This window comes from Lycorma delicatula, chromosome 11 (genome assembly GCF_047948215.1).
Source record: "Lycorma delicatula isolate Av1 chromosome 11, ASM4794821v1, whole genome shotgun sequence".
Classification (NCBI taxonomy): Eukaryota; Metazoa; Arthropoda; class Insecta; order Hemiptera; family Fulgoridae; genus Lycorma; species Lycorma delicatula.
In genome coordinates this window covers 24,428,834-24,444,321 of record NC_134465.1, presented here as the reverse complement: position 1 = coordinate 24,444,321, position 15,488 = coordinate 24,428,834, and the positions used below count along the sequence as shown (strand labels likewise).

Sequence of the window (15,488 nt, the reverse complement as noted above, 5' to 3'; positions counted from 1 at the left end):
TTTACATGTACAAGTTAGTGGATATTACGCGAGACCAGTTTGTGTACTTTTAACATATGTCGCACTATTACAGTGATGGGTGCACATTTAAAACATCTGTTACCGTTCTGGGTGGTTCGTTGTTTTCAGGAATGAAATCAACTTGTATCGTTGACATATTTAAGCTGTTCGTTAATACAAAACCTTCTGTTCATTAGTATTTTCATTCTAAGAAAAAATATATAGTTTCTAATCTGCGGACAGTAAATTGTCAATAGTATTTATATGTTTTTCTTTTTATTAATTGTATTTTTATTGACTTTATATAGCTTCACAACAACGAAGTGGTAATATAAAAAGACATCATCGTAAATCATCATAATAAATGATAGGTTGAAAACTAGTGTCCTCATAACTCAACGTTTTTTTTTTCTCTTTTTGAATATAAACAATTGTTTTGATTATAAATTTAGAATCATTTTCGTAACGTATTCCCTGAGAATTCCCGTATTTTATTTCGTTAACCTAAGATTTTTTTTGGGCTTTCAGTAGATATTTCATCCGTTTAAATAAACTTATTATCATTGTTACCATGTGCACAAGAGAAGTAATATTGTATATATATATATATATATATACTATATTACTTCTAATACTACTACTAATAACTACTTCTAATAAAATACTACTAATATATATAAATTTTTTCCAATTAAGACATGTATATATTTGCATAGTAAAAAATTGAAAATATTTATAAAAAAAAGGAAAAAAAATAATCACACGCTCAACATGTTAATATTGTTATCCTTATTGATGTTTCTGGGTTTTCTAGATTTTGGGTGAAAGTAATAGAAAAAAATTTATAGAAATAAGTTTTGATATTTAATGATTTTGTAAAATACATCCAAATCAGTTCAAAATATAATGTTTAATGAATACAATAATTTTCTAGACAAATGTGAAATTATTTTTTTGTTTCATAAGTTATCATCAATACATTATACGATATAATATAAACAATAAATTATGTGTCTTTTTTAGATTTAATGTTTGTTTATGGATTTTAGATTAGTAAACGAAGCATTCGTGATAATATCAACAAAATATAGGTCTTTAAGTTTAAGTAAGTATTCGTAGTTTATGGATGTAGAAGATGATGGGGAAGTGGATGGAGTGTAGAGATATATTCTCATCTGTATAAAATATTAAAATTAACTTTGTAAACTAGTGGTAAATTACGTATTCAAACTACTAAAGCAAAATATACCAAAATTACATCATTTTTATTTCAATTTCAATCTTTTAATAAAAGGAAACTATTTAATTTTTGCTTAATTTGTTAAAGTTTTAATTTTTTGTGATTTTTTTTGTTTTCGGTTTTTCAACGGCATTGAAATATTCCGTTAAAACATTACAGCAGTTTGAATTTTCCGTAAGTAAACCGTAGTTTATATTGTTCTATAAATATATATTACTTTAAAATAATTTGTAATTGTTACTCCTCATTTAGACGTATTTTTAGATGATATATAAAATCTTGTGAAAACAAAATCTGCAAAATATATATGAGGTAGAGAAAAGTGACTACTAAAAAGTATCGACAGTTATGCCTATTCAGACAGCCATGCAACATGAACGCAGCTTCCTCCTACGTATAACTGAATTTTTTTTTTTTCCCTACTCTCCCCGACCGGATATCCATTTAAGTATACTCAGTCGGGGAGAGTGTCCTTCTACTCAAAGGGGGCGTCCCCCCCCACCCACGGATTTACATCCGGCACGGCAGGTTGGCCCCCCCCGGTCTTGGATCTTTTGTTTTATTTTTTGCCTGCCTCTAATTCCCCGCGTTAGGGCCAAGATCCGGCGATGCCGTCCCCCAGCCCCTCCGCAGGGAACCGGGTCTCGGTCTTTACGCCTATGCCTCTAACCGACGGTACCCACCCCACAAAGCGCCTAGACGCCCGCAGGGAGAAACACCGCCGGCCGAGACTCGGTCTTTTCTTTTATTCCCATCACCCCTGGAGTTCTCCCCCTTCGCAGGAACCCGCATACCAGGGCATACGGGCCCTCCACGGAGAGACTGTCCACCCTTCCCTACTTAACTTAATCACAGTCTACCGCCCTCTTCTTCCTTAGTTCTCAGTATCTCTCCAGCAAACCTTCTGAACCAGTCCCAGTTCTCTTGATTTTGTACCATCCAATTAATTAGATTATCCGGTGTTAATCGATTTGTTATAATTACCCTCCTGTTTTCAGCCCATCTAGGACATACAAATATAGTGTGCTCCGCATCATCTGTTTCCTCACAATAAACACATTGTGGTGTGTCCCTTTTTCCAATTCTGGCTAGGTACTGCCCGAAAGATCCATGCCCCGATAATAACTGTGTCATATAATATATAACGTTTCCGCATCTACTTCCATACCACTTACCTATATCAGGGATTAGTCTTCTAGTCCAATCCCCGACTCTTGAGCGTGACCATTCCAACTGCCATTCTTGCTCCGGTTGAGCCGCTATCTCGTCTTGTGGTAGTCCCTCATATCTAAGCATCCTGCTTTTAATCTGCAGGTCTATTGGTAGAACCTCTGTTATTACGCAAAGCGCGTCATAGGACACCGTTCTGTAAATAGCCATCCTCAACAGTGCAAGTCTATGCGCGCTTCTCAATTTTCCTTTATTCCGTTTAATACTAATTGTATGTCCCCAAACCGGGGCCGCGTATAATATCATTGATGTTGTTGCAGCAGTTATTAATTTCGTAGTTTCTATTTTTGGTGTTCCATGGTTCTGGAAGAGCCCTCTCAGAGCTTTGACCATTGGAGTGACCCTACTACATATCATATCGATGTGTCTGCTAAATCTCAAATTTTTATCGAGTATGACTCCCAGATATTTTGCCTCATTGACTTGCATAATTGGCTCTCGTCTGATATTCAAATTTATACCTCTAATAAGTCTTCTGCCGGAAAGGGCAATACAACTGGACTTCCCTGGGGCTATCTGTAGTTGGCTTCTTTGTAACCATTCATCTATAATTCCTAATGGCAGATTGGCTTTGCGTTCTAAGTTATCTACATATCTATCCTCAACGAGGATTGCTATGTCATCAGCATAGCCAATTGCAGTAACTCCTTCAGGATAATTCAGTCTGAAGACTGCGTCATAAAAAAATGTTCCACAAGGTTGGGCCCAGCACAGAACCTTGAGCAACGCCACCAAACACCTGGAAAATTGCCTTACCTTCCAAAGTTTTGATCTCAAGAAACCTTTGATGTAGATAGTGATTAACTTGATTTATTAGATATTCGCTTATTCGCATCTCATGCAATGCATTAATTATAGATGACCAGGGGACTGATCCGAACGCGTTCCTAATGTCCAGCATTATCACTAGGGGGATTTTCCTGGGCCTCCAAGTACCGCTCCTGCTATTTAAAGCCCAATTTTTAACTTTCTCTAAGGCATTTATGGTAGATCGGCCTTTTCTGAATCCATATTTTTGTGGATGTAGACAGCCCTTTTCCTCAAGCTCTGCCCTAAGCCTGCCTTCTATCAGCCTCTCAACCACCTTTCCCATATTATTAATAAGAGTAATCGGCTTATATCCATTATTTACCCCCGCCTTGGGTAGAAAAACCGTCCTGGCTGCTGGAAAGCAGCCAGGAAAATTACAGTTTTGTAGACCATAACTAGCCAGATCCACAATTTCCCAGGGTATTATTCTTGCTATAGTCTTGATGATGGCCGCAGGTATGCCATCCGGCCCTGGACTTTTCCGGTTTTTCAGCTTTTTAATGGCCTCCATTACCTCTTGTTCTGTGAATCTGCCACCTTCACAAACAATTGTTTCCCTATTCAGATTTTCAGGTCTAGGGAAAAGAATCCTAACTTGTCGTTCCGCTTCCTCCTTACTCAACGTTGGCACCTGTCTACCTAGCCTTTTGGTAATTATCTTAAAAGCTTAAAAGCTTTCCCCCAAGGGTCAGTGTCAAGTTCGTTACAGAGCTCTTGCCATTTATTCCTCTTAGATTGCTTAATAAGAAAGTTAAGATTTTTCCCGGCCTGTCTATAGTCTTGGGCAGCACGTCGACTTTCTTCATCGTTACTATTCCTTGCTCGCAACCTCTGAGCAGTTCTTTTGTGACGCTGCATGATTTTCCTTTGGTCTTCGATTTCTCTGGTCCACCAGTACACCAGATGATATCTATTACCGGACTGCGGTATGTTAGCAATTTCCTCTTTGATTATTTCTTGAAATTTCTCCGGTTCTATGTTTAACTGAATTGAATGTATTTAACGTATAACTGAATTGAATGTGGATTAATATCCACATTAATATCCTTTAATGAGGATCATACACAGTACAGTTAGAACGAAAACGTTTGGGCAGTGATTTCTTAGATTTATTGTAAGGCCATTTATTTTTGATAGAAATCTTACAAATACTTATATAAACCGGTTAGGCGATAGGATTTTACTAAATATCCAGTTAAATTTAGAATGATAATTAGATATGTTATGAATTACACAGATGGGGAACTACTTGTCTCTTTTTTCTGTTTAGCCACCGTAACCACCATCGTAAAGTATTATTTGAGAGGATAATTGAGGATGATATGTATGAATGTAAATTAAGTGTAGTTTTGTACAGTCTCAGGTCAATCGTTCCTGAGATGTGTGGTTAATTGAAACCCGACCACCAAAAAACACCGGTATCCACGATCTAGTATTCAAATCAGTATAAAAGTATGTGACTTTACAAGGATTTGAACCTTAAAAATCTCATCTTCGAAATCAGCTATTTCCGATGACGAGTTAACCGCTGGAACAGCACGGTGGGATGGGGCACTACATCACTATTATCTTACCACACGAAAATTTTAAATAAAATATTTCCAGATGATCGTACAGGTCGTGAAGGAACCGTAAAAGCCCAGCCCGGTTTCCAGATCTGTCACCTTTAGGTTATTAGTTTTTGGGCCATATAAAACTGAATACATATGAAAAACAAAATTCTTGAATATGAAACAAAATTCTTGTGAGAGAGAATTATTAGTAAAAAATATTGTTATACAACAAAATAATAATGAAAGGAAATAACTTAAAACGGCGTATAATTGACGAATATTAACATATAACAACCAACATCATACAAGTAAGTTATAACCGGAAGGGAAGTTATAACCGGATATTACTTATTGATATAGCACATTTAAGTAAATTGTAAAATTAAATAGCGCGGTAATTAAAGTAAATAATATGAGTCGAGCAAACCATTAAATTTTCATGAACGTTGGAAATTATCAGTCCGATTTATTATTATTGTGAAAGCCGTTGTTATTAATGATTGCGTTGTTAATTCTAACATTAACTGTTTGTAACTTTGATCTAACTATGAAGATAATAAGAAATTAAAAAGATACTGCAGAAGAATGTAACATTTTATATTAAAAAAGATATTTTTTAGATATTTTATTGCTTAAAACTAAAAAAATTATATTTATCTTTTATATGAGAAATATTTTAATCTAAATACATTTTCATATGTCCACTTTGGATTTTAAAATCATGTTGTTTTAATTTCTCGAATCCAAAGTGGCAGAAATTTAAAATCCTCCTGCTAAAGTAATAACTTTGTAACTATGTAGATCTGTATTTGTTTCTATACTTTCATGTCGTCTGTATAACAATATTTCATGTTATTTATTAATTATTTATATATCACACTCTTGAAAATTTACAATAAGTCAAATAGTATTGAAAAATTGATAAAAAAAATTTTAATAAAATATTATAATAATGATAGATTACCTTAAAAATTTAACTCTTAGAAGTAAGTAATAACTCTATGTGTATCAAACGATTGGAAGGCAAAATATGTTTCATTTTTATATTTTAAAAATATACAACTTCCTTCGTAATTATTATGATAATCTCGATAGTATAGAATTTACTATTTAGTTACTAAGAAGTAAGCGAATGATTTAATATACACTAAACTGATAAATTATTACAAATAAAAAAATAAGAAAAAAAACAACAAAATAGTTTAATTTTGCCAGTTTTACTAAAAAGTTTAGAATTATAGTACAAAATAATAATGTGTTTTTCCATTAAAAAAAAGAACCTTCGGTAGTACGAGATCTGGCAAAAACTTGATAATATTGCTTCTCCCCCATCACAAAGGGACTTTGTAGAAACCGATTCTACAATTTTTTACTAAATTCTTTTCCAAAATGTATATTCAAAATGTTTTCTATTTAAATTTTACAATCAATTTTATACGTTTCAAGCAAAAAATATATAGTAATTAGCATTTGATGCACCCTACGTGATCATCTCGCCTTTTTGCGACAAAGGAAACTTAACCCGAAGTCAATAAGCGTTTTATCATAAAACACACCCCCCCCCCCCACAAAAAAAAACAATCATCCAGCCCAAAATCTACCCAAACCAATACATTGTCGCGCCGCATTCAAACAGCTTTAAATAAAGCCAAATTTAATAAAATTTTCTCGGCATTAAACTACATTCTCATGGCCAAAAAGGACTTTTTTGCATGAACGAACCCTTGTTCGTAATTACTACAAAAAATCAACCCCAAAAATTTATTACATCTCAACTCCCATGACAAACTCAGATAATGTATCATTAATATTTATATTTAGTATGATTAATATGTTAAAACGCAATGACGTATTTGAGATTAAAATCTGTCAATACCAAAGCTAGGAAAACTATGTAACTCATTGCCGGCGTTTATAAATGAAATGTTTATATAAGTGAAATAGTAGATTAATAATGAAACTTTGAAAAGAGAAATTTGCATGGACGTATGATATTTATTTTAATAATTCTATATGTTACTAATATTGTATATTTTTTCATTGTAGTGTCAGTAGTTCTCAAGGAAATTCTGGGTGGAATAATCAATTTCAAAAGTGAGTATTCTCAGATTTATTTATTTTCTATATAAAGTAAAATAAAATTAGAAATTCCTGTTTACAGTTTTTTTTTTTTAGGAGTACATGTTAGCGGTTGTTATATGAGGACTTGGTTGGATATTTTATCATGTCACAAAATTACAGTGATTTTTGCACACTGAGGAAACTGAGGAACTACTTTATGCCTTGCCGGGTGGCTCGTTGTTTGCGGGAATGCAATTAAATTCCATTGTCGACATATTTAAGCTGTTCTTTAACGCAAGACTTTCTGATCATTAGTATTTACATTCTAAAAAATAATATATGTAGTTTCAAATATATATATATATATATTTTTTTTTTTTTTCTTTCCGTAGCGGAGGAAAAAGCTCTGCCAGCCGCCGTCAGGCCCGTACTGACGGCAGTGCGGGGCTCTCACCCGCTAAAAACCTCCCCTTCTACCATGCAGGGGCCGGATCTAAGCCATATGGTATGTACAGCCCCTGCATGATCACCCAGGCACTCCACTATCAGAATCCGTGTGACCGGAAGGCGTCCACAGGGGGCGATCGACGAGCGACGACTCCGAGGAGCCCCCGCCGCCCACCCCCAGAAGCTGGCCTCCCTTGATCACTCATCATCGAACTCCAAGCCTCCATAGATTCGCATCAACTCATCCTGCCATCGCCTCTCTTCATTTGCCTTCTCTCGTATCATTGATGCGATCGTAGTCGAGACACACTCCCACTTGTTGCCATTGCTGAGCATTACCTCGATTATATTGTTGGCCCCCTCCACACCCTGACCCTCGAGCACTACGCGGAAGTTGCGCCATCTAGGGCAAAAAAATACTACATGCTCTGCTGTATCCAGTCCGCCGCAATCGTGACAGCGACTTGTATGGCATCTGCCCATCCTGTACAGGTAATATCGAAAACATCCATGTCCAGACAGGAACTGGGTGAATTCGTAGCTTGTATTACCGTGCTTTCGCTCCACCCAGTTCCTGACGTCTCATATGAGCCCATAGGTCCACCTTCCTTTGTCTGAATCTCGCCATCTGTCACACCAAGCCATGTAGAGACCGTCAATTGCCTCCTTGCTGTCCCCTCCATTCACTATTGCAGCTCTCATTTGCGCTTGTAAGTCTATGGGCGGCACTCCAGTTTCAAATCTGCGGACAATAAATTGTTGATAGTATTTATATAACTTTTTTTTATATTTTTATTGACTTTATATAGCTTCACAACAACGAAATGGCAATATAAAAAGACATCATCGTAAGTCATCAAAATAAATAAATAGGTTGAAAACTAATGTCCGCATAATTAATTTTTTTTTTCTCTTTTTGAATATAAACCTTCTTTCTGAATATAAATTTAGAATCATTATCATTTCTTATTTCCTGAGAATTCCCGTGCCTTATTTTATTAACCTAATTTTTTTTTGTTTTCAATGGAAATTTAAACTATTTATATAAATTACGTTTTTTTTCTTACAGGTTGTCTTCATTGTCCCAATTTACACAATAGAAGTAATCTTGTATATATTTTTTTCACAATTAAGACATGAATCTATAATTGCGTAGTAAAAATTTAAAAATATTATTTAACAAAAACAGTAAAATATGATCATACGTTCAATATATTAACATTGTTATTCTTATTGAATGTTCTACATCTAGATTTTGGTTGAAAATAATATAAAAGAATTTTATAGAAACACGTTTTTATATTAATGATTTTGTAAAATTCTTCCAAAACATTTCAAAATATAATGTTAATTAATACAATAATTTTTTACACAATGTGAAATTATTTTTTTGTTTCAACAGTTATCAGTACATTTTTCGAAATAATATAAATAACAAACTGTTAGTTTTTTAAATTTAATATTCGTTTATGGATTTTATATTAGTAAATTAAGCATTCGTAATAACATCAACAAAATTTATATCAATCAACTTTGTGATTTGTTTATTTTTTTACAAAATATCCTTTGTTGCAGTAGAATATGATGAAGTGGATGGTTTATAGAGACATAATGTAAGATTTTATAAATTTTTAAAATTACTAACTGTATAAGTAAAAGTAGCAATAGACATACTCAAACTACTAAAACAAAATACATCATAATTTCAATCTTTTAATAAAACAAAACAACTTAATTCTTGCTTAATTTGTTAAAGATTTAATTTTTTGTGTTTTTTTTTGTTTTCGGTTTCTGAATTGCGTTGAAATATTCCGTTAAAACGTTACAGCAGCTTGAATTTTCCGTAAGTAAACCGTGTGTATATATGTGTATATGTGTAGTTCTATAAATATATATTACCTTGAAATAATTTTTAATTGTTACTTTCTATTTAGCCGTATTTTTTGATGATATATAAAATTTTGTGACAAAAAATTTATACAAATATATATGAGGCAGAAAAGTGACTTTTTACCATCAAGTATCGACTGGTATGCCTATTCAGATAGCCATATATTAGGAATGCAGCTTCCTCTGTAAATACAACTGAATGGAATGTAGATATTAGATGATCATACGAAGTACAGTGAGAACGAAAACGTTTTAGGAAGGGATTATTTAAATTTATTATAAGGCCTTTTATTTTTGATAGAAATCTTACAGATACTAATGGAAACTGGTTAGGCGATAGGATTTTACTAAATATACAGTTAAATTTACAACAATAATTAGATATGTCATAATTTCACCCAGATCGGGCGCCACCTGTCTCTTTTTTCTGTTTAGCCACCGGAACCACCACCGTAAAATATTATTTGAGAGTTTAATTGAGGATGATATGTATGAATGTAAATTAAGTGTAGTTTTGTAGAGTCTCAGTTCAACAGTTCCTGAGATGTGTAGTTAATTGAAACCCGACTACCAAACAACAACTGTATCCACGATCTAGTATTCAAATCCGTATAAAGTAACAACTGCCTCTTTACTAGCATTTGAACGTTAGAACCCTCGACTTGAAAATTAGCTGATTTGCGATGACGAGTTAACTACTAAACAAACCCGGTGGGCTTTGGCACTAACTCACTATTATCGAATGGCACGCAAATTTTAAATGAAACATTTCCAGAACATCGGATAGATCGTAAAGGAACCATAAATGCCCAGCTTCGTCCCCGATCTGTCTGTTAGTTGTGGGGGTTACATAAAAAAATTTGTACGTGAAAAAAAATTCCTATTAGAGCGAGTTATTAAGAAATAACATTATTGTGAAAAAATATAACTTAAATTGCCGTATTTGAGAAAATACGGCATTTTAAGTTATATACGAGAGTATATAAAAAAAACAAGTTATAAAAGAATATTCTTTATGGATATCGCACATTTAAATAGATTGTAAAATTAAATTTTGTGGTAATTAAAGAAAATTATTTCAGTTAACCAAACCATTAAATTTTTAGTAACGTTGGAAATTATCAGATACCTTTATTATTATTACTATTGTGAAAGCTGTTAGTGCCTTGGGCTGATAATTCTAACATTAAATGATTAACATTTCAATTAACTATGAATGTAATATGAAATAAAAAAGTTACTTCGAAAGAATGTAACTTTTTATATTAAAACCGAGATTTTTTTGATATTTTACTGCTTAAAAATAAAATAAACGATATTTATAGAGAAATATTTTACACTAAATTCATCTTTATTTGTTAACTTTGATTTACAAAATATGTTGTTTCAATTAGTTTCATTTAATATGGCAGGAAATTTAAAACACTCTTAATAAAAGTAGTAACTTTGTAACTAAGTAGATGTTTATTCTATTCTATAATTTAATGTCGTCTATACGTCGATATTTTAAGTTATTAATTATTAACTTATATATCACACTCTTGTAAATTTACGAGAAGTGCAAACAATACGTAAAAAAAAAATATTATATACATATATTTTAATAAAGGTAGTCATCTGAAAAGTTTAATTCTTAGAAGTTGGTATTCAAATAAAATTATAAATGCTCGTGTGTTCAAAATCTTAAATCTCCAAATGTTCTTCACCGATTGCTTTGAAATTTTTGCACAACGTTGCATTAGAATATGCGTGTTTTTATGTATCTACTATTTATATACCTAAGATATTACGCCTGTGACTGGTAAATACATGCTTTTTTTGAAAAACAGCGCAATCTGTTGGACGCAAACGCTATAATAAATGTTTTAAGATTCCTTTTCAATGTTTCCGATATGTTTGGGCGCTATAGACTAAAAAACTGCTGGACCGATTTACGCGAGGAGAAAAAGGAAGAAAGGAAAAAATCGGGAAAGGGAAAGAGGGAAAAATCGGAAAAGGGAAAATCTAAAAAGGTAAAAGGGAAGAATGTAGAAAGGGAAGCAGAGGAAAATGGATAAAAGAAAAATAGGAAAATGGGGAAGAGGAAATGGAAAAGAACAAGGAGAAAAAATGAAACGGAAAAAGTACGAAAGAGGGAAGAGAAGAAGAGAAATGGAGGAAGAAAAGAGAAAGGGAGAAACCAAGGGATACATGGCGAAAGGGAAAGCGGAAAATGGGGGAAAGAATGGTGTAATGGTGGAAGGGAAACGGGGTGTGGTTAAAATTAAATGGTAGAAGGAAAGGGAGGAAAGCGAAAGGAGGAAATGGGCGAAAGCGAAAGCTTCAATTATGTGAAGTTCTGTAATGTTCATTTTGTTAATGTTTTATCAAATTTTCAGTCGAATTCATTTAATCCTAATTAAAGTATATATATACTCAAATCTAACAATAACCAAGAATTGACGGGTGTGTTAGTTAATATAATAATAACGATGGTATAGGATTTACCATTAAATTAATAACGAGTAAACCTATGATTTAATATGCAGTAAAGTTATTAATTATTACAAGTAAAAATTTATTTAAAAAAAAATTAAAACACCAAACTAGCTTAATTTCGACAGTTTTACTAAAACGTTTAGAATTAGATTCCAAATAATAAGTTTTCCATTAAGTAAAAAATGAACCTTTGTAGTACGAGATCTGGCAAAGGGATTTTTGTGGAAATCAATTCTGCAATCGTTCAATAAATTCGTTACCAAATTCCACATCCAAAAATGTTTTCTATACTTATTTTACAACTAATTTTATTAGTTATATGCAAAAAAAATATATAGTAACTAGATTTCGACGTACCCTACTTGATCGTCTAGCATGCTCTCGCCACTTCGGATTACGGGTAACTTAACCCGAATTCAATAAGCGTTTTCTAAGAAAACACTCAAAAAAAAAACAACCACCATCCTGCCCATAATTTTCACCAAACAAAAACATACTCGCCCCGTCTTCATACAACTTCGATCTAAATCAACCCAAATTTAATAAATATTTTATTGGCCGAAAACGACTTTTGCATGAATGATACCCTCATACGTATCTACTATAAAAAATCAACCCCAAACATTGACTACCTCTGTGAGATCGTAACTCTGACGACAAACTCATGTATGATAAATATTTATATTCAGTATGATTAATATTTTAAAATGTAATTACGTATTTGAGATTAAAGTCTACCAATACCAAATCTGGGAAAATTAGGTAACACTTTGCCCGCGTTTTTAAAAAAGTGATGATATTGTAGATTAATAATTAATTAGAATTTGACAACAAACTGTATGTACAAACGGTATTTATTTTAATTATTTATCTTGTGTTACTAATATTGTGTATGTTTCCGCAGCAATGTCCGTAATTCTCCAGGAAATTCTGGATGGTATGATCCTTTTCAAAAGTGAGTATTCTCAGATTTATATGTTTTGCAATATAAATAATAATAGAATTAAAAATTCGTGATTACAATTTTTTTTTAGCGATACAAGTTAGTGGATATAACATGTTGACTAATTTGGGTATTTTAACATGCCATAATATTACAATAATTGGTGCACATATAGATGGTTTTATACCGTTTTGGGTGGCTCGTTGTTTTCAGAAATTAAACCTACTTCCATTTCTGACATCTTTAAGCTGCTCGTGAATGCAAAACTTTCAGACCATTAGTATGTTCATTCTAAGAAAAAATGCCTCTTCGGTAATCTGCGGGTAATAAATTGTAAAAAATATTTATGTCATGGTTTTTTTTATAAATTCTATTTTTATTGACTTTGCATAGTTTCACAACAACGAAGGCTCTGGGGCAATATTAAAAGACATCCTCGTAAATCATCATAAACGATAGACAGAAAACTAGTGAGCGCATAATTCAACTTTTTTTTCTCTTTTTGAATATAAATTTACAATCATTTTCATTTCATATTACCGAGAATTCCCGTGTTTTATTTTGTCAACCTAAGATTTTTTTGGCTTTCAGTAGAAATTTGAACCGTTTAATTGAACTTATTTCCGTTTTCATACAGATTGAGTTCATTGTCACTACGTACATATAGAAGTAATCTTGCATATTTTTCTTGTTCAATTAGGAAGTGTATTTATAAATGCGTAGTAAAAACTGAAAAATATTATTTACAAAAAAAAAGAATCTAATACGCCCAAGATATTACAATTGTTACCCTTATTGAAATTTCTAGGTCTTAGTTTGTTTGTTCTGGATTCGAATCCCGTTCAGGCATGCATTTTTCACACACACTATAAAACATTCATCTCATCTTCAGCGGAAAATAAATGCTTAACTACGGACCCGAAGGTTAAACAAAAAAAAAAAAGTCTCAGTTTGTTTGAAAATAATAAAAGGATTTTATAGAAAAACGTTATACTTAAAAAAATTTGTAAAATTTTTTCAAAACAATCCAAATTATTATGTTAAATGAATACAATATTTTTTTTTTTTACAAATAATGTGAAATATGATTTGGTTTGAATTTAACAATAAATTTCTCTGTGTAATATAAATAAGAAAAAATATTTTAGGATTTCAGATTAGTAAACTAAACATTCGTAGTAACATCAACAAAATTAAGGTTAGTCAACTATTTTTTTTTTGTTTTCAAAGTATCCTTTCTTTATTCGGGTAGAAGATGATGGGTAAGTGGAATGAGTGTAGAGACATAACCTCATCTATATAATTTTTTTCAAATTAACACGACAAACAAGGGGCAATATACGAGGGTAAGTCAATTATTATCCGCATATGTTATAAATTTTATTGCAATACAAATAGGAAACTTACATGTACATCATTTTTCAACATAGTCCCCTTGCATTTCAACGCACTTGGTCCATCGTTGCAGAAGCTTCCTGATGCCCTCATAAAAGAAGGTTTTCGGTTGAGATGCGAGCCAGGAATGCATCGCTTCTTTCACTGTTTTGTCTGAGGTAAATCGACGGCCCCTTAATGCCTCTTTGAGTGGACCAAACAAGAGGTAGTCAGAAGGGGCAAGATCAAGACTATACGGAGGATGAGCCGGTACTTCAAAGTTGAGTTTCTGGAGCGTTTCAGCAGTGTGGGCAGCAGTATGTGGACGGGCATTGTTGTGCAACAACTCAACACCTTTCGACAGCAATCCTCGGCGTTTTGCTTTGAATTGCAGGCTTCAGCTTGGCAGTAAGCATCTCACTGTAACGCGCACTATTTATTGTCGTGCCCCTTTCCTCATAATGTGCCGGTACTGGGCCTTGTGAGTCCCAAAAAAACGGTAAGCATCAGTTTACCTGCGGACGGTTGGGTCTTGAACATTCTTTTGCAGGGCGAATTTGGATGTTCTCATTCCAGACTCTGCCGTTCTCTCCGGCTCGTAATGATGGATCCATGTTTCGTCACCAGTGATGATTCTGTCTAAGAAGATGTCCCGTTCGTTACCGTAGCGATCCAAATGTTTTTGGCAGATGTCCAAGCGGGTTTGTTTATGCGACCGTGTGAGTTGTTTTGGGACCCATCTTGCACAGACTTTATGAAAACCAAGTTTATTGTGAACGATTTCGTAGACAGAACCATAACTAATTTGCAGACGTTGTCCCGCTTCATCGATACTTACTCGTCTGTCTAAGAAAACCAGGTCACGTGCTCGCTCAATGTTTTCCTCATTTTTGGCGGTAAATGGTCGTCCGGATCCTTCGTCGTGCGTAACACTTGTGCGACCGTTTTTGAATTTTTCATTCCATTCGTAGACACTGGGTTGCAGCAACACACTGTTCCCGTACTTCATCTAAAATCTTCGAGAAATTTCGGCCCCTGATACACCTTCCGACCACAAAAACGGATCACTGAACGTTGCTCTTCTTTGGTGCAAACAGAAATTCGGAGCAGCCATGGTTAACGGCATAGCAGTGATAATGGAACTAACCTAGCAGCATCAAACCTGCACAGACATAACAAATTAACCACGCAAGCGACATCTATGCACGATAGTAGTAACTAACCAATATAAACAAAAATATAACTAAATTACGGATAATAATTGACTTTCCCTCGTACGTATTGCAACTACTAAAGAAATATACATCAAAATTTTTACATTTATATTTAAATTTTAAGCTTTTAATAAAAGGAAACAATTTAAATCTTGCTTATTTTTTTAAAGTTTTAATTTTTTTTTTCGGTTTCTGTACTGCATTGAAATAATCCTTTAAATCATTACAGCAGTTTGAATTTTCCGTAA

The 15,488-nt window shown here is 33.2% G+C and overlaps 1 protein-coding gene across 1 annotated transcript in view; it reads left to right on the top strand.

Moving 5' to 3' along the window:
- The window catches only part of LOC142332486 (uncharacterized), a 40,392-nt gene that overhangs the window by 22,364 nt on the left and 2,540 nt on the right, over window positions 1-15,488 (top strand). Inside the window, exons 5-8 of the mRNA XM_075378936.1 lie at window positions 1,400-1,414; window positions 6,880-6,927; window positions 9,170-9,184; window positions 12,614-12,664. Of these exons, the coding sequence (XP_075235051.1) occupies window positions 1,400-1,414; window positions 6,880-6,927; window positions 9,170-9,184; window positions 12,614-12,664 (129 nt within the window). The remainder of the gene's footprint in view (window positions 1-1,399; window positions 1,415-6,879; window positions 6,928-9,169; window positions 9,185-12,613; window positions 12,665-15,488) is intronic.